Source organism: Oryzias melastigma, linkage group LG14 (genome assembly GCF_002922805.2).
Source record: "Oryzias melastigma strain HK-1 linkage group LG14, ASM292280v2, whole genome shotgun sequence".
In the NCBI taxonomy this organism is placed as follows: domain Eukaryota; kingdom Metazoa; phylum Chordata; class Actinopteri; order Beloniformes; family Adrianichthyidae; genus Oryzias; species Oryzias melastigma.
The window spans coordinates 13,684,023-13,709,919 of NC_050525.1; the positions used below are offsets into that span (position 1 = coordinate 13,684,023).

Sequence of the window (25,897 nt, forward strand, 5' to 3'; positions counted from 1 at the left end):
AAAATTAGATTGAGCTGCCCCAAAAATGTTTGACTCCTGGTGAATTACACAGTTTTCATGATTGAAGATAAAATAGGCATAATAGTAATTAAAAGACGACTCTTAATGCTTTAACATTTTAGAGATGTTAAAAGTCATTCACAAACATTAAATGGGTGTCAAGATCCAGCATTTAAGGACCAGTGTCCTCCATGTTTTCCAACAAACCTGCTATTACAGCTCCTTATTGGCTAAACACACCTGATCCAGGTAATTAGCAGCAGAAGAGACAGAATTTCTGGAAACTCAGCAGCAGGCCGGCCTTTGAGACCTGCAGTTTGACATCCATGTGCTAAAGAATCGGAGAGATCCTTTCTGATTGGCCTTAGATGCAAGCTGAGCCAGAATTAACATGGCAGGAAGCATATTTAGGTGGTGCTTTATTTCTCTGTCAACATCTTTAATAAATTGTGCATTTTAAAGGGTAATCAAACCCTAAATTACATTTTTGTGGCTGTTGACCTCTATACATAGGGCTTTAAAATTGATGTCTGTTGGTCGTTGCCAATTTTTTTTAAATTTAAAAGAAACTTTTTTTAATTTTTAAAAATATAGTCAAAAACCGTCTGTGTGCTGCCACCTACAGGTCTAAATGAGGAATTACATTTGGATTTCTGATTGGTCAAACAATTTAAGTCACACATCATTTCAGAAGTCCCACGTCATGATCTGCAGCTCCAGTAGCGATAACAGTCCTGTTCCCCAGCCACACCACTCTGACTGGATTTTCAAATCTCGGCTGTGGGTGGAGTCAAGCCCCAACTTTCCTGTTTGGTTACCCTTTAATTAGATAGAATTTACCAGCATCTAAAAAGAAATGTGCATGAAAGAGCTTGAACAAGCCATTTAGTATGCAGGAAACGTCCTCCTAAGCATCTCAGACTGACCTTCCATTGGGCTGTTGACATCGTTCCTGTTTGCAAAGACTATGTCCACATAATCCAGCTGGAGTCTTGATAAGGATCCTCGTAAACCTGCAAACAGGTAAAGTTAATGGAGTTCAGGGACAGAGTGCAGCTTCTGAGCTTTCTGCACTCATATACTTACAATTAATAACCAGAATAACTAGAATAATGCAGAAACCATAACATATTTTTTTTGTATTTATGGAACAAATGTATCATTAGATGATCATTAGTAGACTAAAGAATTTTATTATCACATGAAAACCCAAAGACTATGTATTGACCATGGACTCACTCCCTCAGTTCTCGAAATATCTAAAAACTTACGTCTTAAGACTTGCATTATCCTTATTAACATCCTAATTATGTTATAATTTTATGAATTTAACTTATTCTTTAAATTGTTTTATGTTTTGTTCTTTAAGGCGACCTTGGGTGCCCAGAAATCTGCCATATAAATTGTTTTTATTATTATTATTATTTTGATATATATGTTTGCAATTTTAATTTAAGGGGACATTAGTTACCTACTAGTGTTAGGTGAATATTGTTAAAAAAAGAACATAAGAAAATCAGCCATAAAGATTTTCAGGAATACATTTCTATTACTAGAAAATATAAACCAAAAACAGTAAAATTGCAAAGTGGTTTCAAAATGATCAACATGGCAAATTTAAGACAAAATCAATTTTTGTGTTTTCTTTTGATTTTTTAACAAGTATATCAACATTTTTTAAATATAAAATCTTTATTATTTATTTGTTCAACAGCTTAACTTCTTAGTCGTAAAAAAATAATGTTCTATTCTTTAATTTTAACAAAATTCAAAGCTTTTTCTTTTTGAATTTTGTAATTTTAGCATCATAGGTTGGAATGTTCTGACAAAACAAAAGTCAAGTCTGTTTTTTATTCTTGTGCCAAAAAACAATTAAATTGAATTCAAGGGGTTCTTGTTTTATGATATTAAAGTGCTTTCAATCACAAACCACAGGAAAATTTCACAGTAATTAATAATAATAAATGTGTTAGAAAAAAATATCCTCCATTTGAGGTAAATTACAGATAAACAACAGATTTTCTTTTTTTTAATTTATTTTTTATTAAGTTTTCAGAAAAACATTTGTTTATGTTACATTTTACAAGATAAACAACAGATTTTCACAAAGAAAGGAAGTGTTTGAAATGATCTCAACTCATTTAATAGTTTTTTTTTTGTGGTGCCATCTTTGAATTTCAACTTTTTGTTTGTTATTTATCGTTTTTCTTAATTTTTTTAATGTATTTTCCTGAATCTGTCTAAAAATACATCTACATTTATTACTAAAGTGTAATCTACATAAATACATTTTGAGTATTTCTAAATAATAATACAATTAAATTGTGTAATTCACTGCTTAATTATTGAAAAGGAACGTCATATCAATACATAGAATACCTTACTTTGACGGTATTTAGAAAAAATCAAGAAATAAATAAGGATTCATTGACTTGTGTGACAGCTTAAACTCCTTACAGCGAAGCGCTTTAATAATGAAAAACCATATTCTTCATCTATCATCGTCATCCTCCCCATATAGCAGCTGACAGATCAGCTTTGGAGGATGAAACCTTGTCAAGAAGCATTTAGTCAGTTTCTGCCATAAGTGTTCGACAGCATTGAAATCCAGACTGTTTGCTGGCCACGTCACTGAAGTCACGCATCTTTCCCAGAATCCATCTGTGCGTATATTTCAAACTGCCATTTATCAGACATATAAACCTTCCGTTCATCAACTATTTGCTGTTTTCTTTCACACGTTCTCCCTCATATGTTTCACCAAACCAGAGCCAAACGTAACAAGTGTCTGGTTTATCACTAAAAAATACTTTTATCCAGTTATCCATAGTACCTCTCTTAACAGTCTGTGCCTGGAAATCCCAATTCCCATGTCTAACACTTCCAACAACCTCCGGTTTCTGTTCATTTGTTTGTAAATTGCTTTTCTTCAGCTATTTTTTTCCGAGGGATTCTGCTTTGAAATTCACCGTCTCTCTGACATTTCCATTGTTAGTTCCTCTTTCCCTGTCAATCAGGTGGGTTGATCTTCACCCCCAACCCCTCTGGTTTATTTAGGAATTTTCCTAATGTACCTCAAAGTGAAGGAGTTAGTCACTTTTCCTTTTTTTAATATAATTGTTTAGTTAAAGGCAACAGATTGCCTATCAGTTTAGTTTTACTAAAGAATAAACATCAGGTTAAAATCTGGGGTTTGTATTTGAGTTTTATGATTTCCAATGATGAATATCATTATATATAATACAATTTTTGTGTTTTAAATGGTCACCCTTCTGAATTTTTTCCTGTTTTTATTTTAACAGCTTTGCAAGCAAATTAAAGTTCTTATTCCTAAACAACTTCACAGATAATATTCTGATTTTGTTCTACCTTCTATTATGTGTTTTCTGGAGAGTCCTCTTTCTGTTTCTGCTCTGTTGAGTGATTCAAAAAAATCAGGTTAGAATAAAATGTGTTAAATGTAAACAAGAAGATTTCATGGCAGGAATTGTTGGTCATTGTGTTTTGTGTGATACTTACTGGCCGCCCCAGTAGATTTTTGTTGTGATGACAAAACTCGAGCGCCTGGGAGAAACACATTTGTGAGAAAGAGCCATTTTTATTCAGTAGTATTTGCAATTTCAGATTTTTTATGAACTAATTGCTGCCAAATACTGTTTTCCTATTTTTTTATTTGAAATATTGTGGATTTATTTGCTTTATTGAGTCAGATCGGCAGCTTCACACTATCCCCATCTTTTAACTCTTTTTTTCCATACATATGAGTTATTTGAGAAAGATAAATCTTGTCACCTCCATCCTTTCTTCTTGATTATGTTCCCCAGAGTGATTTCCGCTCTGTGGAGAAAGGCAAAAATGGGTTTGTTGAAACTGCTGAACAACAATGTTAAATTGTCCAGGAATTCGTCAAACATTTTCATAGGTTACTTCAAGTGAAAAGCTGCATTTAAAATGATGTTTTAATTGAAGCTTATAGGAGAAGAAAGTCTGACCTTCCAGAAGCGTACACCTCCGCTGTGTCAAACAGGTTCACTCCACTCTCATAAGCTATAGTCATTAGGTTTTCAGCCATCTGGGGAATCCAGACAATGAAAAAGGAAAGGGGGATGGATATAGAAAGGACGTTTCTTTATTTATTTAGAAAAAAGGACAATTGTGAAAAAACAAACCAGGATTCCTGGATTGTCAAAATAATTGAAAGTACAGATTGTTTTCAAAAGGCAAATGTGAAAAAGCAGAATATTACCTCATCAGAGATCTGTGATCCAAAAGTAACCCATGTGCCTGAACAAGGAACAGGAAAAAGGGAGCTGGTGTAAGTGAAAGTCTGAAACATAAACACATCTTTTATTCTATTCTATTGCTCACCTAAGCCAAGGCAGGACACTCGAAGGCCAGACTTTCCCAGGTTCCTTTAGAAAGAAAAATGGAGGAGAATAGGAGCTGAAAAACGTTCACGATATTAAAGGTTAAAATTCCTTAAACCACAAAAAAAGAAGGAAAATAGAAAAATATAACGTAAATGGTTAAAAAAAAATATTTGAGGAGAACCTTTAAATTACATATATTCATAACTTTAGAGAAAAAAAATCAGATATCATAAAACAACAAGCAATAAGCTGCTGAAAGTTTATAACCATTAAATTCAGGTGAGAATGTTAGTCTAAAAGGGGCGGGGCTTGTCTACACACACTCAGATGTTACAAACATACCAGTTGGCCCCAGAAATCTTCACATACAAACTTGTACATAATACAGTTAACACTTACACACTTATGCACATAAACCTACATAAAGCATTTCATTCTTTCACACAGTATTTGTACAAAGGTGAGCTGACACCTGTGTTCCAGTGAGTATTTATTTATTTATTTATTTGTTTATAAATTTCTACATTTCACATTTATAGTTTCTGGTAAAACTTCACAAAGTTCACTCTAGTAATTTTTTAAAATGTGCAATAGTTAACCTGTAATTCCAGCAGATTCTGAAGGAGGTGTTAAAGATTTTGTGCTTAAGCATCACTGGCGACGCCTCAGGTGTTAAAGGGTTAATACTAAAGATGATATCAAGGATGTTGATTTAATGTTAATAAGGACCCCAAAGGGTTTTGACTATTTTGGTGTTTTTAACACCAAAAACACCAATCGAGGACAAAAAAATGAAGAAAATTAAGATTAAACAAAATTCTGAATATTTCTTTATTTAAATCATAGTGAACCAGGAAGAGATGAAGAAATGTGGTTTAAATAAGCAAGCTTGTAGCAGTAAAATAAAAATACAATAGGCGAGCCACAGGCTCCCTGCTCCCCCTCATTCTGATATATCCACTTATAGACGACTGGATTCATGTACGTCTTCATTTTCCTCATCTGAGCTGGAATCTGGATCTAAACTGTAGATTTTGCGGTTAGCTAGCAGGAGAGAATGTAAATAAAGGGATGATGGGAAGTGAGGACAGGCTTACTCTGTCCCAGTGGTCCCACATACAACTCCTGCCGCTCTGCAGAAACTATGTCCTAGAAAGCAACACAGATTGTGCACAGAACAGGTTTGAAGTTAAATCTACATTTTGATGTAGCACTAGCACACACCTTCAGATATCGGGGTGGAAACTGGTGGTGTGCAACAGATATCACACGAGGCCTGATCATCTCCGCGGGGTCCGAGGACCTTCTCTGTCGTCAAACAAAGCGTCTTTCCAGCCTCTGGTTAAACGGCTACTTGTCTCTAATTGTTTCTGAATAGCTGACCTTTTATCCATCATTTGTTAATGGCTTTGAGTACAGCAGTGAAACAGCTGGAGGGGACAGAGCTCCGTTCAGTTCCAGTTGCACCGAAAGCCTCTATTCTGTGTACATTAAATGGCCCAAAATGCTCCATAAGCTGCAGAGGAGTCCATTACTCAACTTGCCACATCTGATTATCCAGACAGCTGAATTCTGAAAGGCTGGCAGGAAGATGCAAAGAGCTGCATTACTGATCACAGCAGAATGTACAACTTGGTACTTCATCCTCTCCTCTTCCTCCTCCGTGAACGCTCTCCCCCACTCTAATTAGGCAGGGAGCGAGCTGGAGGGGCAGCAGAACTGCAGTGCAAGTTGCTGCTCACCGTCTTTTTGTCTCCAGTGCCGCTCCCCTCCCTGCTTCAGTGGCTGCATCCACCACAAAAAGCCAAATGCAGACAGACAGCTTGTCAAAGCATTTAGACACAGTCAGACAAGTGCTGCTTTTATTTCCCAGCTCTATTATTAATGCTGAACCTGGAGTTATTTTTAGATTTCTGCATATGTAAGTATTTGTGTCACTCGGCGTGCTGTGTGGGGGGCATCGATGTACGAGTGTGCACCACGTGTGGGTGTCAGACCTATACTGTTTGTGTCATTACATTAAACGCACTGGAAATAGCACACAGGTGAAAGGTTGGGGATGACAAATAAAGGCATGTATGTTTGTGGGATTCTGTGCGTGGACTCCTTGTATGGTAATCAGGCTTCTGGTTGTCAGCCAATGACAGCTCTAGCTGTTCTCTCACGCTGACAGTCACTTTGAGTAAAGATAAATGACAAATATCAGAGCTTGTTTTTTTTACAACAGTTGTTTAAATATTCATCAAGGTGGGGTTTTTTGTTTTGTTTTGTTTTTGTTGGAACATTTCTGACATCCTTGAAGTGAGATCTTTTTCTGCTCCTCTTCCGATCGTAAAAGCACTCCCAGAGTATGACATTTTTAGCTAGAATTTAAAAACCGGTCGTTTTCGAGGACATAGTTTCTGCAGAGCGGCAGTAGTTTATTACGTAGGTAGGACTGTTAGCGGTTGGATGACTGGGTGTAGGAAACCTGGGATCGCTTTCCAATTAGCTTAATCCAGTGGATCCATAGGCGATACCCGTCACGCTACTGCCTAAAACTGTATGTAGCGACAAGAAAGCCCAAGTCTGACGCTGGGTTCACACCGCACGCGGATGCGCCGCCAAGCAGTGTGTGCGTGGAGTGTGCGTGGTATCTGCTTCACCTCCTGTTCGTATTTTTTTTAAACGTGTGGTCTATATTCACTATTGTAGTGAGCATTTAAACACACTGGTTTTTCACAAAGACTTCTGGGAAATTTCTAGGCACTAAATTTTGGAATTGTAGATTCAGACAGCACTACAAAATAGCAATAGTGAATAGTGAAGGAATTCGGACAGTCTTTCTTTTGGTTCCAACCAAATTAAGTCAATTCAGTCACCACTTTTCAGTGGTACGTCCGTCGCCATGTTGGAACCAGATGTCCTCAGTAAGTCATGATTGGTCTGTGTCGGTCTTAGCCTACATTTTTATGTCAACTGCACTCTCCAATCAGTAGTGAGCATGTTAGAAGTCCATTGAAACAGAGCAGGGTGCTTGTGACCCACTGATTGTATTTACTACATCACAGCTGCAAGCGGGATTTTTTTTGTCTGCTGCTGATTCACAACAGTTTGGATAAACTCAGAAATGCAATTTTGAGCTTAATTTTCTTAATATATTTCCTCCATCATCAGAAAAATGCCACAAAAACACGATTTTCATCAGAGTGGGTCTTTAAAAGTAAAAGTTTATCCAATAGGATTTGACAATGTTTGACTGTAGATGGCCCCAAGGAAAGTGTGTCAAACACTGTAAACACGCAGAATTACTCATGTATCACTGGAAAAACAAAGACGAGCATTTTTATTTTTACAGTATCATTTTGAGGAAAAATGTAACATTCTGCAAAACATATCATTCCATGAGACACAAATAAAACTTGTTTTCTGTCATTTTTCCCTCTTTTGCGTTCTAACTTCTGTGGCCAAACAGGAAAATGAAATAGCATGATTCAGCATGAGGAGAGTCCGCAGCTGTTACACAAGTCCCATCCTTTTTCAGACGCCTGCATTCAATATCTTTTGAAAGAAGACTGCATGTGCGTGACCGTGTCTCACACTAACATGCATGGCTAGCGCTGGGAATTAATGCAACATGCCACGAGCAAACAAGAAGCCGGCATGAGTTCTTGGGTTAAATTACATGATCGCTGTGTCCCGTCATTTTTTATTTTTTTTTAAGCAATGGAGGATGTCATTGTTTCTGTGTGTGACAACTGCCCCCCCCCCTCCATTCGCTTTCAACTCCACCGCTCTCTGCAGTGCTGCAGTCTGCTAAATTACTATCGGAGAGTCTGGAGGGACACATGCTCACTCTTTTCTCCCTTATGACAGTCTCTGCCACTACGTCTCCCACACTCACAGCCACACTCATCAAACGCAGATGCTTGGCCTGCGCCTCATCCAATGTGGTGCAAAAAAAAAAAGAAGATCTTTAATGTGCGAGCGGCAGCTAATGCTTCCATGTAAATATTCACGCTTCACGGGGATTACACTCGGACACAGGCACAGATCTACATACGGACATGCATGAATGCACTTGTGAGCAGGACACACAGAAACACAGATGCTTCATTGTGGTTCTATAAGTAGAGCTCCCTTAACTGCATTGTCTATTTTTTTCCTATAAATCATCCAAACAAGATGATTATAGGGCTATTCCATCTATACAATATTAACAAGGCACACAGGTGCACTGTCACGATGAAGTCAGCATTTTAACCTGTGCTGACATTTACAATTAGTTTTCACCTGAGACAGAAGACAGACTCTCTGTACAGATGCTGAGGTGCAGAGGAGTCTTTTTTTTCTCTAAAGTTGTCAGAAAAGGCCACACACACACACAAACGCATGCTGAGGAGGCTTTCCTCCAGAGCGAAGCTCATCCTGATATTATTAATAACATTCACGTCCCCACGTGCGCTCATATGAGCATTTCTATGGCCTTAAAGAGATTGCGCTTGATGTCTTTTAATAACCTGTATAAACTGTTTCCAGCCTCTAAAGGGTCCGCTCACTCTCGCTGCAAGATCACAATGTGAAGGAAAAGGTTTTAACCAGAATTTAGGGTACAAAAATCTTTGTAAGGAGCTGAAATGAAAGTGCAGACTTCCTAATTATTTCTGTTAAGGATTCACAACCATTAAAAGCCTTTTCTGTTCTAATAAAACGACTGGAATCATAACTTGATGTACAGAATTTCTAACAGTCATTTTCCTCCCATTGACTTAGAAAGTGAGACTAAATTTGAAACTAAAAAGTATTTTAACTTGGATTTGGAATTGATTTAGTTCAAGCAATCAAAAGTTGAATAATAGACAAATTATGTGATTAGTCAGGATTTGAGTTGAGTGAAGGGTTACAAATAAAACATGTACACAGTTGTATATATGATCTAACTATAATTATTCATAAATATTATAGATGCAATACATAACATACTGAATTTATGAAATGGGAAGTTAAATAAGCAACAGCTTAATTCATTTCTTGCAAAGGTGTGGGAAAAGCAAATTTAATAAATCCCACCCCTATTAGACTTAACTTACCTAGTTTGACCTACTTTACCTTTTCTTTTACAATAACTCGTTCTGGTTCATAACTTCAAATTAAAGTCCCACTGCGATCATTAAGGACATATTCCAAAAGTGTTCCCAGTGGTCTTTTAACTATGACTATGACTATTATTTTAGGCAACATTTCCAGGACATAGTTTCTGCAGAGTTCATTTATAATTCTTCTCTGAGTTGTGGACAGGACCACTGGTTTAGAGTAAGCCCGCCCCTAATTCCCACTATCCATTTGTTTGCTTTCTCTTCTGCTAGCTTACAGCGTCTCACGACACCAAACTAGCGTTACTGGTGTAACAAAATAGGCGAGCATATGGGAGCTTCCCATCCGTACAGTTTGGAGCCAGATGCCAGCTTGGATGAGGATAACGAAGGTGTACATGGATCTAATCATCTGCAAGAAGATCCATCAGAATGTAGTGGACCAGGAAGCTCATTGTTAACTGATACAGCTACGAGCTTCTTCCAATTATATGTTTTCATCTGATCCTGAATCACCAGGATTTAAATAAAAAATACTCAGAAATGAATTTTAAGCGTAACTTTTTTTTCTAATTGTCCTTCATCATCATAAAAATACCACCAGAACATGTTAACAACACAATGTTCAGCAGAACGGGACATTAAAGACGTTACATCATTTTACACGTGAAAAATAAAATATGATGAACTGCTTTTTTTTTTTTTTTTTTTTGGGGGGGGGGGGGGGGGTGCTGGCTTGTTCAAACATAACACACAACACAAATGCAAAATTAGCAAGCTTTTCAACACTGCTGGAACGAAACACCAACATTTTTCTCCATTATTGTACTACTTTCTGGCTTTCTTAGGACTACACATATTTTTTTTTACTATTTATTTTGTCTTTGGCCATATTTTAGTTATGTCTTTTTTACTCCATGAGTGGCATCATGTACCTGAAGCCAACAGCTACTGAACAAACTTTCATTGTGCCTCATTTAGTGCCTTATTGATGGTTTTGATTTGTGATTGCAGACAATGTTTCTGCATATTATTTAAAAGACTTTCACCCTTCATTACTAATATAACTTTCTAATAGCTATAATTCAGTAATCTAGACCTTTTTTACTGACTTTAGATTTTGTCAATAAATTCCCAACAACAGCCCTTTAATGGGTTTTTATTTTTTAATACAATTAAATGAATCTTTTTCAAAACATAAAACTGTCTTATTCCTGCTGATGCTTCTCCAAACAAGATTATATGATTCAAACGTTGCATCTTTGAGTACTGGTCCTTTGTTAAGTCTTGTCTTTCTATTATTAGAGCTAACTCCAGGACGTCTTGTGTGTATTCTTCTATTCGACTTTGAGGACCTGACACTGTAAGCAGTCTGGATCCAGCAGCAATGTAAGACTTTCAGTCACCTCAACAGGCTCAAATGTTACTGAAAGCCACTGTTTGAAAAGGTCACTGCACTGCGCTGCCGTTTTGTGTCCGAGCCGCTCAGCTGTATCCATGGATATATCTTGAATGATGGGCACGTATCCTGGTGTTCCTCCTCTTACATGACGGCTCGATGAAGAGAAAAGGAATGTTTTCAGACAATTTTCATCCATCTGCTTTACATCTCAGTATTTTACATCTTTGCAGCAATGAATTATGGGGGGAAATTGGAAAACCAGCCTTTCTTTTCATTTGTGTGAATTAAGATGTTGAATCCTCTCTGAGGGATGAAAATGACTATTTCAAATATGAGGTCATTAAAAAAATTCTTGCAAATTTGATATTTAAAGAGGAACATGAAATGTTTGCAGTGACTCACCATCATGCATCTCTGCCTCTATATAATTAAAGTCCCACTCTGATCGTCTTTTGATCTGCTGTAAAAGCGTTCCCAGTAGTCTTTTAATTAGAATCGTGCTGTTTTTAGCCAAAATAAAAAAAAAAAATGTGTTGTTTAGGACATAAATTATATAAAGATGCAGTAGTTCATTAGAAATTCGCCTCTAAGTTCAGGGGGGGGACTGTTGACAATGAGTAAGCCCCGCCCCCACTTCCTTTCATCAATCGAAAGGAAGCTTATGGCCCACCCAGTGTTGCTTCAACATCACGACTACAGGCTTTTTCAAACAACTTCTGCTCCTGATTTACAACAATTTGAATAAAGAAATACTCAGAAATGCAATTATAAGGCTAATTTTCTTTAATATATGTCGTCCAACATCTCAAAAATGCCACAAAAACATGTTAAAAACACCAAAAGCACTATCTTCATTGGAGTGGGTCAATGCCCAGTTGGCACAGACGCATCTATCAGATATGTAAATCATGGCTATTTCAAAGCTTACAGCTATAGATATGCATCTTGTATCTGATAGACATCAATTCATCGAGTTATATGGCATATCACAGTTTAGATCTCTTACGTCGCCATTTGTAAACAAGCCATTTGGGTAGTTTCTTCCCATCAAACACATGATGTGTTTTAGTTATTTATCAGACTTGTACAATAGATGTATATTAAATAACTAATAGACATCTACAGTAGATGTCTATTAGTTATCTGATAGATATCTATGTCTATCTGATACCTAATACACATCTACCAATAGGATGTGTCTCCCAATAGACATCTAATATTTGCATAGTTTTAGATGTATGTTAGAGAGTACTTCTTAAAACTGGATATATAATAGAAAAGCCAAGTACAACATATTTCTATCACTGATTTTGGTGAGTCTTCATCCTTTTTACAACATTGACATACAGCACACTTTTTTTTCCTATCCTTACATGTAAATGCAAGTCAAAACTTTGAGAATTTTGCCTATGAACAACAACTAGACATTGTACAGCAGCAGAAATAAGAAAATGTGTTTTAAGCTCATTCTAATAATAACCCTCTCTGACCAGTAGATTAAACATTTTACCATCATTTTGTTCAGTTATATGATAAGTAAAAATCTAAACAGAGATACAATGTTGTGAACAAAAATGCTGCACAGTGATGTAGCGATTCCCTCTTACACTTATGAAGAAGAACCTGCTTCAAATCCTTCCTGGGATCTTTCTGTGTGAAGTTTACACGTTCTCCCTCTACATGTGTGGATTTTCTCCTGCTTCCTTCAACAGTTCAGTAGCATAATTCATAGGTTAAATGCTCATGTGTGTGTGACAAACTAGTGACCTAATTAGGGAGGACTCTACCTTCAACAGTAACTGGGTTGGAATCAGCAAATCTGTGACCCCAAGAGGAATCCAGTGAGTTCTGAAGATGACTGGACTGATGCAAATTTGTAGTATTTGCTTTTTAAATTGATAAATACTCTAATAGACATCGAAAAATGTCCCAAAATTAGATGTCTTCAAGTAGATGTGTGTATGTAGAAATCTTCTAGAACATTATCTAATAGAGTAAGGAAATAGAGTTGTCAGAGAAGTCCTGTAGACATTTACAATAGATGTATATCAGGTGTCTAACAGACATCCTGTGCCTCATGGGATTAAGAATATGCAACGATTGGTTTTTATGTTCTAGAATACTCCGTCTGTGTCTGTGACCACATTCTGATTATGATGTGAAATATTTTAGCCTTGAAAGCTCAGTTGTTGACAAATCCTCATCAAACAGAATCTTCCATTACATGGTCCTGCAATGCGTCCAGGGTGTACCTCGCCTTTTCAGTAGCTAAGTAAGCTCCACCATCCAGCTAAACAGAAATAAAGTGGGTTCAGAATTTGATGGTTAACTGGCATTTTTGTAAAATGAAAAAAATGCTTCCAAATGTTAAAAAAACAGAAATTCAAAAGTGTGCGGGTTATAATTAGCAGAGAAAAATCAATTATATACAGTTTATTTGAAAGTGTATAAGAAATGAGCAGCCAGAACGGAAAGCTTCTCACAGTCTGGATGCATTTTGGTTGCAGGCCAATCTAAAATCAAGCGAGAGAAGATAGTTTGACTATGCTTAAGATCTGTTGGGCCTCATGGTGACTCACTAATCTGCTCATCCAAGTGGAAACTCAGCAACAAAAATCCAGAGAGAGCAAGAGAAAGGAGAGTTGAAGGTCAGACTCCATGCAGCAGCTCCCTCGGTCTCCTCAGCCACACAAAAGCCGATTTTCAGTAACGACAGCAAACTTTTCATTTTTTTTGCACAAGTTGACCCTTTGGGGTTTGTTTACTCCATAGAAAAATAATGTAAAAAGGTTCTTACAGTTTTTCTTTTAATTTTTTTGTCCCTGAACCAAAAATACAGTATTGTATTAAACCTGAGTAACAGGCATGTCGGTTCTGGATCACTGTCAGTGAAAGCTTAATTACTATATATCAGTGGAACTTGAGTGCTGACAGCTCAAACATTACTCCATCAGCTGTAGAGATTTCAGAACTCACATTTCAAGCACGTTCTGGTATTTTAAAACTGCGGCTCTGCACGACTGAGCGTCAGAACCCATTAAATTCTCATGTCACCTTCCTGTCATCAGAGCTTTCTCTGGCCAGCTTTAAGAAAACAAAGTGCAGAATAAAATGATGATTAGGAAAACATGTAGCCTCAGAATTTTACAGATATTTTAAAGAAGATATGCTTCATAAAACACTAATGCTTTCCAGTACTTTTTTTGTAAGAGCTTACAAAAATCTCCTTTAATTACCATGTTTGCATATACCGGTACATTGAATATCGATAAATCAAACTCAGCCGATAGTAAATATCTAAATCTGAAACATTATCTTAACACTGCTTTGCAAAAGAAAAAAAAGTTAGAAATTACCTAATTTAATAAAGGAAAATAATCTTAATGGGTTCTTAATGAGGTAAAAAAGATAAATAAAAGGACAATATATCGGGATGGAAAAAACTTTTTGACTCATGGACCTCAAATTGTTCTAAATTTTGATAGAGTGACCAGACAGGAGCAGACGCTGCAGTGTTTTGGTGACCCAGCTCATAAGGAAAAAACATAACATGAAATCTAGACGAAAATATGATATACATTTAATTGAAAATTTTTTCAAACAGAACATTTTGGAGTTTTTATTTAGAAAACTGTCTTTTTTTGCACCACTGAATTGTTGTCTGTCAGTGAAAGACGCAAATTAGAGAAATGCTGCATTCATGGGGTGTTGGAATAATAAAAAAAATGACTTTCTGACTCGAAAAACTCATGAACTTCAGAAAAACAACAAATCTTCCGACACAACATGAATGCAGAATGACTTTCTGCTACCTAAACAAAGGTGTATTTGTTGCGCATCTATGGAGAGACACCAGAATTACAGGGAAAATTAAAAAAAAATGAGGAATCAATATAATTTATTAAAGTTTGGTGAACCAGATTACATAGTTTAGTCTTTACAATAAACCAAAAAGCAGGTTGTAAAAATCAAAATCTGTCAAATTTGTCCCTACAAGGCTTCCTTCCATTCTACATTTGTTGCCTTTAACTCATATTTAACTGTCATATATATATGGCCTCACATTTGACTCCATCCCGGTATACAGAGGAGATCCAGGAAGACAAAATGACGACAAGATTCTGTGGCTGCAAAATAAAGCCTAAATCATTAGCCTTCCACCACTGTGCTTGACAACTGATATGAGGTGTCAGCCTTATTTCCAGTCATGTCACTTTCCTGTTTGCTTGCCCTGTCTCTCACCGTTCAGGAATCCAGATTGCTTCAAGCCACAAACTGTCGGGAGCTGCGATGGCTCCCAGCTCCAGCATTATTAATTGCATTGCTTGCCTCAGCTCCGAGCCCAGCCCTTCCACAGAGAACAGCTTGTCTCAGCCCAAAATCCAACAAGCCCATCCAGAACGAACTGTCGCTTCCACACAGCTTTGACTGACCGTCTCTCCGTGTTCAGAGCTTTTAAAATAAACTCCTCTACATTTGGCACTTATGTGCTATTTCTGAATCTGGTTACATTAACTTTGCTAAACATATTCCAGAGTAAAAGTTTTATTCTGGAAACACTTTTAAAGTGTTTTTCTCAGTGTCAACAGAGGCCTGTTTTTATAGTTTCTGCATATTTTTATAGATTCCGTAAGCATTGCATGCTTTTCATGCTACTCAGATAAAAATTGCAATTTTTGTGTTTTTAACATGTTCTTGTGGCATTTTTCTGATGATGGAAATGGAGGACATTGGAGAAATTAAGATTAAAATAGCATTTCTGAGTATTTCTTTATTGCAATCAATCATTGTGGATCAGTAGAGACGAAAAAAATGTTTATTTGTGACAAAGAAAATACTCAAGGTTGACCACAAGCTCCCTGCTTTGCTCCGCCCACAACTAAGAGGTGAATTTCTGCCACTCTGCAGAAACTATGTCCTAAAAATGACTTTTTTGGGGATAAAAATTGCCTAATCATAATTAAAAGACCACTGGGAATGCTTTTAAGGTTATATAATCAGAGTGGTACTTCAGTATGAGGCTAAAATTTAAAGGAAGGTCTTGAAAGTTTTAAACTTGTGCATATGTTTTCCAACTATAAAAATAGTAGTTTTGTTGTTTGGAAATATTTTTTTGACCACTCCCAGATCATTACTGAACCAGTTGCTTTAATATAAAATATTCCGTCCCACCACTGCATTAACTCAAACCCCATATGCTCATGGACAGCAAATTAATAAAATATGAGCTTTTCCAGAGTTTCTATGATCTTGACATCTGAGGAAGATATGATTCATCTTTATGATTATTTAGCAAATAATGCGAAGTCTTGAGAGTTTTTAATTTTTAAACTAGAAACAATTATATTTAGGTCATGATATATGATACACATATTTATTCAAAAGCACATGATCCATAAAACATATACTTTTTCATATTATTTCACCTTTTCTGCCAAAATTATTTAAAACTCTTTTTTTTTTCTCGTATAAATCAAATTCAATTTAAAAAATGGATTTTATTTAGGCACAGAATCCTGTCCATGTACAGGTGCTGTATTCTTCGTGCAAAGGTGGAGTTGCCAGGCAACCGGCCAAAACATCTGATTGTGAGTGCAAAACTGAATTGCTGATAATTGTTTTATGCAACCTATTCAGACATAAAAGTCGTGTTGACCTTTTCATTCCGCCCTTTATATTCTCAGCCAAGAACTAAATCTCCCAGAATCATTCCTTTAACAAACTGGGGGCTAGTCTTCCTGCACCGAATGAATGAAATGCAGCAGAAATCTGTTGCTTTGTGTCATTTTTTGGTCACTTAGGCTGTTTTGGAGTTATTAAAGAGCCTAAAGATAAAGTTTAAATAACATTTGACTTTTTGTCAGTGCATCCATGACCTGAATGTACACTTTTGCTCTTCCTCTATCCTTATTGTTGATGCAGCCAGCTGTCTCACGCTGACAAAATATGCCCTGCGGCCAGTAACTTCCTGGTGTTTGGAGAAATCGTAGAAGAAATAATAAAAAAAAAAAAATGAATAAAATATTGGTTGAAAACAAAATTGTTGGAAAAACACATTTTTTGTTTAACATTTAACTCTAGAATACTTTCGCTATAAAAAGTGACACCATCACTTTTGCCAGGTGCCTTTTACCCGATATAATATACCTAATAAAACGTATTTCTCATTAAAAAAAAAAAAATAGATCGAAATATGACAACACATGATAAATTAGAGTAGTTTTCTTTCATTTTCAACTGTGGTATATGCAACAAAATAGAAAATAAAAACAGGAAGATTGTAAAAACATGCTTGAAAATTGCTGAAAAATTAGGAATTTGAGAAGAAAAAATTCCTGACAAAAATAAAATCATGATACTGGAGACTCGGCCTTTGGTCCCCCCATCACATGACACTCAGAAATATGCTACATACTGAACATTATAAAAATAACTGAAAATCACCCAGAGATACTGCTCTTGAGTTAATGGAAGAAATATCAATATCTATTAATTAGGAATTTTTTATGCTTAATTTAGCGATTTTATCAATAATGTCCAAAGGACTTCTAAGAGTTTGTGTTGATAGAAAATGAGTTTTTCTGACTTTTTCCAGTCATAAAAGTTGTTAAAACTAAAATGATATATTTCTATGGTTTTAACATGTTCTTGTGTTTTTTTTCTGATAATGGAGGACATATATGACGAAAATTAAGCCTAAAATTGCACTTCAGAGATTTCTTCTTTAAAATCAAGGTGAAACAGATACAGACAACAAAATGTCACTGGAAAAAGCCTGTAGGAATGATGTAGAAACTACTAAGCTCTCTGCTCCGCTCTATTCTGATGCAACTTGATCGACATACTCTTTCATTTTGTTCTCACCTGATCCAAAATCTAGTCAAAAACCGATTGGCTGCACCACTCCAATATTGCTCACCATTTTGTTGCACCGTTAATATTGGGTTGAGGGACTGTAAGCTAGAGGGAGAGCATGTAAACAGATGGATGACGGGGAGTGGGGGCGGGCTTACTCTGAATTACCAGTCTCACAACTACTGATGCTCTGCAGAAAATGACTCAAAACTCAAAATTGTCCGGCTGCTTTAATACTCCTCGCCATTTTTGCTCCATCGGTAATGTTTGATTGTTTGTAAGCTAGCAGAAGAGAGTGGACACAGATGGACAATGGGAAGTGGGGGTGGGGCTTACCCAGAGTCAACAGTCCCGTCCCTAACTTAGAGATGGATTTCTAATGAACTACTGCCTACTGTGTAAAATATGTCCAAAACAAAACCTCTTTTTTTAAATTTTGGCTAAAAACAACAAAATCCTAATTAAAAGACCACTGGGAACGCTTTTACAATAGATCAAAAGATGATCCAAGATATAGTAAGTGACAATTCCTTGTTGGGAGACTAGAAAGAAATTTCGTCCAACAGGATGAGGAGTGATAAAGATAGATGCCATCTGGAAAAGCGGATTCGATCAAATTCTCCTCCAACTGCTCACTTTTTCGTTTTTACAACGTTCATTTGGCCTCAACGCCATAACAAGAACTCTGACTCTGATATTCAGTGAAACAGCAGGCAGACATGTTTAATGCACATCTCCGTTCCTGTTGCCCTCGGACAGCGTGCATGGCGCCGCCTCATCCCCACGGCTGCAGGAGCTTCAAACGGGCTCAGTTGCTCAGAGGACTGAGAGGCGACAGCAGTGCTGCCTGATTAGAGAATAAGACAAAAAAAACTAAAAGCAATGCCTGGGGAGTTGCCAATGGCAACCCTGGCTGGCCATATGCTGCGCAGACTTACTGCACTCCCCATTAGTGGCACTATGAAAGAGACAGCAAAACAAACCCAACTGCATCACAAGTGAGCGTGCGGTTCCACAGGAAGTGGTGGAGATATCCCAGTTTTTGCTCGGAACTCGTTCCTTTTTTAAGCATCTAATTAAATGAGAACAAAGTTGCCCGAAGAGAATGGCAGGAATTCAATCAACCTGATTACCAAGAAACAGGTCATTAAAACTCTCCTCCCAGTTATTGAAAATTCCCATCTAGCTAATGAAACATATGGTGGAGGATGTGATATCAAACTGTGTATCCCTGTAAACTGGTGCTTTCGGGACCACCCCCCTGTGAGCACCAGAGCTGAAGGAAGATGAAGATCCAACCCATCAGCCTGAAACAATCGGATTCCCTCCCCTGGTTTGTGACTCACATCTGGCTTGTGATCGGGAAGTTTCAGGTCTTGGCTGATTTCATGAGAATTAAAGGCTTTTAAAAGCTTTCAGAAAGCTGTTATGGCTTTCTAAGAGCAGAGAAAAACCTGCATCATAAATAGTGATAACATGACAGCTGGATTAAATTTGACATCCATCAGGACATTGCTTTCTAGGAGTTGATTCTGGTGCAGCCAAAGGGCAGATTTGTGACTTTTTTGCCCCAGCAAACAGACTGACAGGACCCGGAGAGACAAGAGGAGGGCTTTTCCACTTATCTACCACACTGGGATCATACCTCCAACCGTGAGGCACCCCCTCCACTCACCTGTACTTCATACTGCTGTAGCGGCCGATGGCCTCCTTCATGTGAGCGTGGCCTTGTGTGGCCTGACGGGACCCGGGGCCCTCCCTGGTCTTGACCGAGCCTTGGGAGATGTAGTTGCCATTGTTCCCTTGTCCGCCGCCACTGCCTCCTCCTCCACCACTGCCACCTCCTCCTCCACCACCACCTCCTCCTCCCCCTCCTCCACCACCTCCTCCACCTCCTCCCACTCCTCCACTGCTCCCTCCAGGAGGTGGAGCGGTGCGGAGGCCACAGAGCCGGTCCTCGCTGCGACTCTTCAGGTTGTGCTCAGTGCATGCGAAGGACACCTGCATCCTGACCCCTGTCTGTGCTGGGTTTGGAGGCTCGGGGCTGGGCGCCTGCTGAAGGGCTGAGCTGCTGGACTCTGATTCCTGTCGTGCTGCTGCTGCAGCACAGAGATGCTCATACAAAAAGCCTCAAAATGGGGAGGCGAGAGATTTTGGCTGCAAGTTAGAGGGAGCAGACAGGAGTCCGGCTTCCAACATGACAGAGTCGGCGTCTGGTGATGCTAAACTGGCAAAAAAAGGCTCTGTGAGTTCTCCCAGTCACAACATGCATCGGGGCGGCCCTCCAAGAACCACCAGGAGGCTTGTACAGCTCGCAGCAGTCCTCAGATGGATGTGGGGATGTGGCAGTTCTCAGGAAGCCCCAAAGCCTCAGTGCAAAAGATGCTGCTTCTCTGGGGAGCGTCTGGCCTGCCCCCCTCCCCACATGCATGCACGGGCTCTATACAGCTTATGTTGGATGATCCAGCACCTGCCAGCTTGCTGCTCTCTCTTCAGCCGAGGTTAGTTGAGTCTGTCTTGAGCTGAGGAGCTCCGGAGTGTGCCGCAGCAGGGAGGACACAATCACAGCCACAGGCATCCTCGCAACTCACGTCGAAATAGCACATCATCTATCATGATCAATTGGAAAAAAATTAAAATAATAATAATAAAAGAACTCTCAGCTTTGCGAAAATTCACATCGCAGTGGTCCGTAGAGGATGCAGAGACTTCACACATTCAAACCCCAAACGATGGATCTCCGCGCAGCAGCCTCACGCAGCAGCAAATTGATGCGGGGAAAAGGGGGAAGCAGCAACAGATCCTGCGGCTTTGTGTTTCAGGTGGAGTTCGTGGACCGGTGTGAGCAGCTGTGGAGCTCCGCCGTCATTCCACGGCGCACAGAATTGAAGGAAGAGGAGAAAAAAAGCCGGCATACTAGCCCCAAATGCAGCTGCAGCAGACGCCTGGCTCCACACACGCCGCGTCCCTCTCCTCCATCAGCATCCTTACCTCCAGCTTCAGGGAATTTTCCTTTTCTTTCCAGAGGTGCCAAAATGTTCACGACGCGCAAGCAGAGAGGCTTGGAGGAGAACTCCGTGCATGTATGTGTGTGTGTGAGTGTGTGTGTTTCGTTCACTCTGCTTCTACCCCCCCTCCACTGTGATCTCTACATTTTTCATCACTGGCTGCACACATTTCATCGCATCCTCACAGTAAAGCTGCAGGAAGCGAGCTGCAGGCTTATTTGTATGTCAAAAATAAAAAAATTTCATTGCTTTATTTTTTTTTTCTTAAAATCACCAAAGTGTTCCCACATGCATCCCTCTTTTACCACACCCAAGTTCCCAGGTTGCTATGCAAAAAAAAAAAATACCAAAGCTGCCATCAGTGTCTGCACAAAACCAATTTTTCATCTAATTCTGCTTTGATTTCATAAAGTCAGTCATAGATTCTGCTTTTTCAGGTGAAAATAACAAACCACAACCAACAATCCTTGCAGAAAAAATGCCAATCCCAACTCAAACTGTGTTTAGAGTTTGTTCTTCTGCTTCAACTTCCCACAGAGAGACAATCTGCAAAATGCCTCACGTGTGCATGAAAATCTGCACACGATCATTCATCATTTCTGTCAATCCTTCTTTCCTGTGTTGAAATCTTGTTTAGAGGCGCTATATGGAGTCCCACAGCAGATTGTATGGAAGTCAGCTGCCAGCAGGAGGAAACTGTCATCAGCTTTTTAAAGACCAGCTCAGCTGCAGAGTGAGGAGTTTCTGGTGTGCAAGCTTTGGAAAAACCTTAGAAGATGTTTGAGGAAAAAGCTGAAAAAACACCATTTGTGTCCCTTTTTGAAGATAAAAAAAATTCTGCATGAAATTGTGAAGACCCCTCCCATAAGAAACTAATAAATCTGTTTAACATCTTCACATTTGCTCTAAAAGTAAAATAAAATATCAGCATTCAGAACGTCATTGTGATAAATGGAAGGTATTAAACTCTCAAGAAATAAAAAAAAAATGAGGATGAGAGGATTTTATTCTTTTATGGAGGTATAAAGTGTTATTTAGTGAAAATCTCAGCACCAAAGCATCTCATTTTCTCTGCTTTTTTGTGACTCTTATCTTCTATAAACTGCATAAACTATGCATCGTAAAGCACTTTGTTTCCACGATTCTCCTAGTAATAAAACCTCCACCTCATCCTCAAACTATTCCAGCAGGTTTTCATTTAAGAAGGTGCAGTTTGAGGTTACACTATAAAAAAGTGAACAATTGGATCAAGTAATAAAAATGAAGCAATTTGCTACATTTAAAAATATTAGTTTTTAATCAAATAAAATGTATGAGTTGAGTAAACCATCAATGCAAAATTTTAATTGATAAAAACAAAACAATATAAATGTAACAAATTTTAGAACTTTTGTTAGTTGATCCAAATGTTCATTTTTTACAGTGTAAAATGTTAAAAATGAAAAGCAGAAATGCGGCTTTATAGAGAGAAACCATAAGAAGGTCTCAGCTTTCTCGCTGTCACACACTGTTTTTGACCTGCTTGAACTGAAATGGCACCAAAGAATGCTGGGAATAAGTTGGATCAACACTGGAAGACTTCTCAGTTCAGGAATCTTATTTTTCCTCTGATATGAAAACAAATCACTTTATTATAAGTGGTAAAAATAACTTAAATGGATTCCTTTTAATTAAATTATTACCAAATAAACAAATTTGCTGTTTTAGGAGTATACAATAATAATTTATGTCAATGTGTCATTCTACATAACAGGAATTTCCTCCTCTGACACAGAAAGAAAAGCCTCCAAACTGAAGTGACAGCTCTTGGGTGCTGAGGTTTTTTCTTCCAGATCTACATCCTGTTTGAGGAGACGCTGCCACCTAGAGGCCACTGTGCTTTATTCCAGACGACATTGTCAGAATATCAATCATTTGTCAAACCAATTCGTCTAAAATAGTATTTAAAAATATGTTTAATGAACAAAAGGGAGTAATAATATAAAATGTGGGAAGAACTTTTGAGTCTTCAGTCTCAAATGATGCTCTGTTTGTTTTAAAACACTAGAATTTTCAAAAAACAAAACAAAAAAAATTACATTTTGAGAGTTAAAATACAAAATCCAAAGACTTTTAATGAAAAGGATGCAAGCAGCGGAGTGACTAGATGCCCCCTGCTATCAGATCCACGCGTCATTAACCCTCAACTTCTGCACCACTGATGCTGACCCGATCAGCCCGTCTTTTGAAGGCTCAAATTAGACAATGACTCAGGCACAAGTCCCACTAATGATCCCGAACGGCCAGATGCTTGTGGGGTTCAGCCACATTCATTCTGTGGACTTCTGCCTATTTTTTTTTTTTTTTTTTTTTTGGGGTCATCAATGGTGCTAAAAATGAAATATAACCGCAAATAGAACTTTTTCCTGGTAAATTAGGTTTCCACTGATTTACAAGGACAGAAGGAGGAATTTAGAAATGAACTAAGTGACTCTACCTGAGCTGGAGGCATAATTTAGGATATCACAGAGAATATTTAATTTTGAGTTGCTTTAAATATTTTATTATTACCTTCTTTTTTTCATCTTTAGGGGTTGGAACGCTCACCTGTACGTCATGGCACCGTGGCCTGCCTCACACTCGGTCAGGGAGAGGCCACACTCCCGCAGGTAAAGCTCCAGCCTCCTTCGCTCCACCAGGCGGTGAGCCGCCTCCAGGATCTGAGAAGCCAAGGCCTCCGACTCGCTCTTCTGCTCTGGCGTCTTACTGCTCCGGGCGCAAGGTTTGGGGGCGATACTCCCGGAGGAGGTGGACGCCTTTGGCTTCTTGGTGATCCCATAGAGATCCTCCACTGAATATTTGCCCCCTTTCCCCCCTCCACTGCCACCACGGCTGGCAAACATTATTATCAGGATTCAGGTGGAGCTGATGATACAAAAATCTCTCGTTGCTGCTCTCATCTGCAGCAGGCAAACGCTGCCTCTGAGTTTAGATAGAAAACAACAAGGCAGTTCTATTTTGATTCAAGAGAATTTGAAGCGTCCAACCCCAGGATGTCACACATCAAACCAGCAGAAATAAAAGCTTAAAGCACCTGTGATGTATCAAAAAAAAGTCTTGATTTCTCCTTTGAGGAGGCAAAATCCAAAATAAAACAAAGGCGAGTCCTAACGCATCAGCAGATGACTCCTGCTGATGTGAGGCGCTTCTTTCAGTAAATATGGACAGGAAAAGCAATCAGGGAGGCTTTATCCCTGGAAGGAGGGACATTGAGAGGATTTGTGAGCTTACATTTGTTCAGATTAAGAGAGTAGGCAGAAGTACATGTACTTCTGCCACTGCGGTGAAAGTCAGACCTGAGGCCGAGCTCCTTTTCCTCTGTTTTTCTTTTCTGTTTGATTTTTTTTCCAGCTTTTTGTTTGCACAACCAACACTCCTGCTGCGTACCGCCGGCCCAGCGAGAAAGGTGTCCTCTGAAAGAGTGGCTGTGACTTTCGCTGGAGTTAATGTGCGAGCCAGACCCCCGCTCTGTGAGTGCTTTTCACACGGGAGGAGGCAGAAGAAAAAAAAGGCTCTCTTGGTGCTGTTCAGAGGGAAAGACTCTGTGCTGTGGAAGGAAATGTCATTAAAGAAAATGAAATACAGTCAGGCAGACAGACGGGGAGTGGAACACTGTGTGCTGGAGGAGTGATGCTGATGGGGATGATTGCTCTTCTTCGTTAGATTCTTGGAAAGTCTTCTTCATTTCATGTCTTGGATGAGAATTCAGTAAAAAAACAAAAAAAAAAACAAAAACATTTCTAGTCTTAAATATCTCCCACTGTAACTAAACAAGATATAAAAAGATGTTTTATGACATGAAGATTCTCACTCCGATCATCTTTTGATCTATTTTCTTTTAAATATGATTATACCTTTTTCAACCAAAATCTACAAACTTTCGTTGCTTTCTAGGACATAATTTCTGCAGGAGTTCATTAGAAATTCATCTCTAAATTGTGGGCGGGGCTGTAGCCTCTGAGTAAGTCCATCCCTACTTCCCATCATCCATGTTTACACTCTCTCCTGCCAGCCCTTCATATCCCCAACTTAACATTGGCGGTGCAACTACAACGGCGAGCAATATTTGAGCTAACCAGCCATTCTGGTTTAAAGGAGGAAAATTTACGTACTGGATCTATTTGTCTGCAAGTGAATGAGTCGGAAAAGAGCGGAGCGGAGCAGGGAGCTTGAATAAATTGAATCAATTTGAATAAAACATAGTGTAACTTACTACCTGGTTCTTTTATTCTGGGAGTTGTGCATGTGTTAAAGTCAAGGCCCTCTAGATCATTCTATTTTATTGTTATAAATGGCTAACTTGTATAATTTGACAAAATATGTTTTTACGTTGAGTAAAATTTTGAAAGTTTTTTTAAGGTTTAACTTTATTTGTTCTGGAAGAATATTCAAGCCTGTTTTTATTTATAGTAATGGTAAAAAAAATGAAAAATGTAGTTTTAGAGTGTTCAATAAATGTTTATCCTGTTAGGCCTGCAACCTAAAGGGGGTTTTGGAGCTTTAAAGACACAAATGCAATTTTAAGCTTAATTTCTCTACACATTCCCTCCATTATGATAAAAACGCCACAAGAATCCACAAAAAACTCCTGAAACACCATTTTCACCAGAAGATGAAGGGTTAAATGACTGTATACAGAAGAAAAGCACACTTAATGGCTTAATGGGTGGATTAAGTTCATCAAGGCCCAGTCGTCAAGCTCTTTGACAACATCGCGGCCCGGTCCTGCCTCTGTTTGACCACCTCAGCTTCCTTTATCGTCCAGCTGTCATCAGCAGCCTCTCTGCAAGGGCTTTTAAAGGCAGAGATCAGCTGGGATTAAGCTGCTATAATCACTCTTTTGATTGACCAGAGTCACACGGGCAGCTGCTGGAGGTCAAACCTTGATCGCTCCACTGTAAATTATAGCCCACAGCCTCTCCAGGGTCAAGGTGGGTAAATGTTAGCCTCCATCAGCTTTAAGTAGAGGGATTAATTTAATGCAAGGCGGGGAAAAAGATGGAAAAATATAGATTTGGATGGAGGTTTATTGTGTAACTGTGGGATATCTGGGTTAGTTCAGTGAAGTTTGTTTTTAGCGCGCTGTTGCGTAACTGTGCGGATAGATTTAGTCGCTCTAACAATAAAACAAGTCAAGGTTTTCTTCCAACT

At 38.5% G+C, this 25,897-nt stretch overlaps 1 protein-coding gene and 1 long non-coding RNA gene across 2 annotated transcripts in view; one reads left to right on the forward strand and one right to left on the reverse strand.

Annotated features, from left to right (window-relative positions):
- The window catches only part of LOC112142795 (voltage-gated potassium channel subunit beta-3), a 26,447-nt gene extending 5,098 nt beyond the window's left edge, over positions 1-21,349 (reverse strand). The window contains exons 1-8 of the mRNA XM_024266369.2: positions 19,375-21,349; positions 4,369-4,412; positions 4,247-4,284; positions 3,993-4,072; positions 3,793-3,837; positions 3,520-3,564; positions 3,370-3,413; positions 927-1,013 (exon numbers count right to left, since the gene is read on the reverse strand). Of these exons, the coding sequence (XP_024122137.1) occupies positions 927-1,013; positions 3,370-3,413; positions 3,520-3,564; positions 3,793-3,837; positions 3,993-4,072; positions 4,247-4,284; positions 4,369-4,412; positions 19,375-19,706 (715 nt within the window). The 5' untranslated portion in view covers positions 19,707-21,349. The remainder of the gene's footprint in view (positions 1-926; positions 1,014-3,369; positions 3,414-3,519; positions 3,565-3,792; positions 3,838-3,992; positions 4,073-4,246; positions 4,285-4,368; positions 4,413-19,374) is intronic.
- LOC112142796 lies at positions 12,785-15,326 on the forward strand. Its single transcript, XR_002918643.2, has 2 exons — positions 12,785-13,492; positions 15,094-15,326. It is a non-coding gene; the product is annotated as an uncharacterized LOC112142796 (long non-coding RNA).
- Positions 21,350-25,897: the final 4,548 nt, after the last annotated feature.